At 48.0% G+C, this 2,500-nt stretch overlaps 1 protein-coding gene across 3 annotated transcripts in view; it reads left to right on the forward strand.

Moving 5' to 3' along the window:
- Positions 1–2,500, forward strand: part of sema5a (sema domain, seven thrombospondin repeats (type 1 and type 1-like), transmembrane domain (TM) and short cytoplasmic domain, (semaphorin) 5A) — a 107,625-nt gene that overhangs the window by 96,806 nt on the left and 8,319 nt on the right. For all 3 annotated transcript variants that reach the window (XM_035526306.1, XM_035526305.1, XM_035526307.1), the window contains one exon: positions 2,421–2,500. This exon is cut by the window's right edge and continues 76 nt beyond it. In XM_035526306.1, the coding sequence (XP_035382199.1) occupies positions 2,421–2,500 (80 nt within the window). The remainder of the gene's footprint in view (positions 1–2,420) is intronic.

Here is a 2,500-nt window from a genome sequence, read left to right on the forward strand (position 1 = left end):
AGCCCTGTCCCGGTACACACACACACACACTCTGCAACACACAGCCCTGTCCCGGTACGCACACACACACACACACACACTCTGCAACACACAGCCCTGTCCCGGTACACACACACACACACTCTGCAACACACAGCCCTGTCCCGGTACACACACACACTCTGCAACACACAGCCCTGTCCCGGTACACACACACACACACACACACACTCTGCAACACACAGCCCTGTCCCGGTACACACACACACACACACACTCTGCAACACACAGCCCTGTCCCGGTACACACACACACACACTCTGCAATACACAGCCCTGTCCCGGTACGCACACACACTCTGCAACACACAGCCCTGTCCCGGTACACACACACACACACACACTCTGCAACACACAGCCCTGTCCCGGTACACACACACACACACACACACACTCTGCAACACACAGCCCTGTCCTGGTACACACACACACACACACTCTGCAACACATAGCCCTGTCCCGGTACACACACACACACACACTCTGCAACACACAGCCCTGTCCTGGTACACACACACACACACACTCTGCAACACATAGCCCTGTCCCGGTACACACACACACACACACTCTGCAACACACAGCCCTGTCCCGGTACACACACACACACTCTGCAACACACAGCCCTGTCCCGGTACACACACACACACACACTCTGCAACAGCCCTGTCCCGGTACACACGCACACACACTCTGCAACACACAGCCCTGTCGCGGTACACACACACACACACACTCTGCAACAAACAGCCCTGTCCTGGTACACACACACACACACACACTCTGCAACAAACAGCTCTGTCCTGGTACACACACACACACACACACTCTGCAACAAATAGCCCTGTCCTGGTACACACACATACAACCTGCACAGACACTGTAACACACAGCCCTGTCCCAGCATACCCACACACTCTGCAACACACAATTGTGTCCCGGTACACACACACACTCTGAAACACACAGCCCTGTCTCAGTACATACACACACAACCTGCACAGACGATGTAACACACAGCCTTGTCCCAGCACACATACACAAGTCTGCACAGACTTTCCACTTAGCCACTAACACACAAACACACAACTCTTATGTACAGTTACAAAAAAAAAACACGTTCACACATGTACATATGGAATAAAAAACAACATACAATATAATTAAATGCCTGAACACATAAAATACCTATATTTACCCATGCAGGCATGTAAATATATTCTGATGTACATGAGTGCATGCGCGCGCACATGCACACACACACACACACACACACACACACACACACACACACACAGCCAAACTAGTAAATTACAGGCCTGTACAAGCTCTCTGCATGATGCTTCCTTCACTGCTAATGTATATACGAGGGAAGAGTGTTTGAGGGGAGAGAACTTTCTAGAAAAAACCCATAAGAGAGTTTTATGGGCAGTTTGAAGAGTTTGAATCTGGAGGGGGGGTGGATTGTAGCCAATCACTGATTACCGGATCCTACAGGCTGAGCTAAAGGTCCGCCACACATGAACGACGGGCCGGACGCTCCTCAGGCTGGAGTCTCTGACCTTTGATTGACCTTTGATCAGGTCCCCATTAACGGCTGGATAAGAGAGGCCAGACACACAGCCCAGAGCGCTACGAGATACAGCATTTACATACAGATACATAGAGATGGGTTATGTTATGTGCTAGGATCACAGTAATAACTGCCCTACGAGTCAGTTCCTTCATACGATGGAAGCTGGGATGGTCTGAGAGATTGTTTCCGATAAAATAGCGAGCACCAGTGTATTCTGGTAGATAATCCAGATTCCGTGATCATGGTAATATGTGTGTGTGTGTGGGTGTGTTGAGTCCGAGCTTAAAGGCGTAAATCCTGGGTGTGTGTTTAGCCCGAGATCCTCGGGGTATCTCATACACAAAACAGCTTAGCCACCACTATGCTTCTTTATGTACACAAAAAGAAAATCCTGTATAATACCAAAAAGCTTTTCTCAGTAGGAACAAAATAAGAATTCATCGGTTAAAGTGCAAAAAAACAAGTTAAGATTCTGCATTTAGAATAATATGATGAATTACACCTAATAGAGTTTGAGCTCATGTGACACAGAGGTGCTAAATTAGGTACTGGGCAAGGAGATCAGACCGAGATGAAGACAGCAGTGGCTCAGTGTCCAAGAAGACAGATAATTAACTGTCCAGAAAGATCCCTGCTGGGCAATAATATTTAATAATAGTACACCAAAAAAAGGTTGAACTCGGTGATAATCACATCTTTTTCCTTCTTTCCTGGAGAAACTGAGGAATAAGGTCAAAGTTGATATGTGCTTGTGGTTTATGTCTGAAGTTGGTAACAGTCCGTATGTGATGTTATGAACGGCACAGAGAGCTGGTCAGACTGGTCAGACTGGTCCCACTGCGACTCATCGGGCTCTCAGGTTCGCCTTCGTCACTGTGACATCCTT

This window comes from Electrophorus electricus, chromosome 5 (assembly GCF_013358815.1).
Source record: "Electrophorus electricus isolate fEleEle1 chromosome 5, fEleEle1.pri, whole genome shotgun sequence".
Lineage (NCBI taxonomy): Eukaryota > Metazoa > Chordata > Actinopteri > Gymnotiformes > Gymnotidae > Electrophorus > Electrophorus electricus.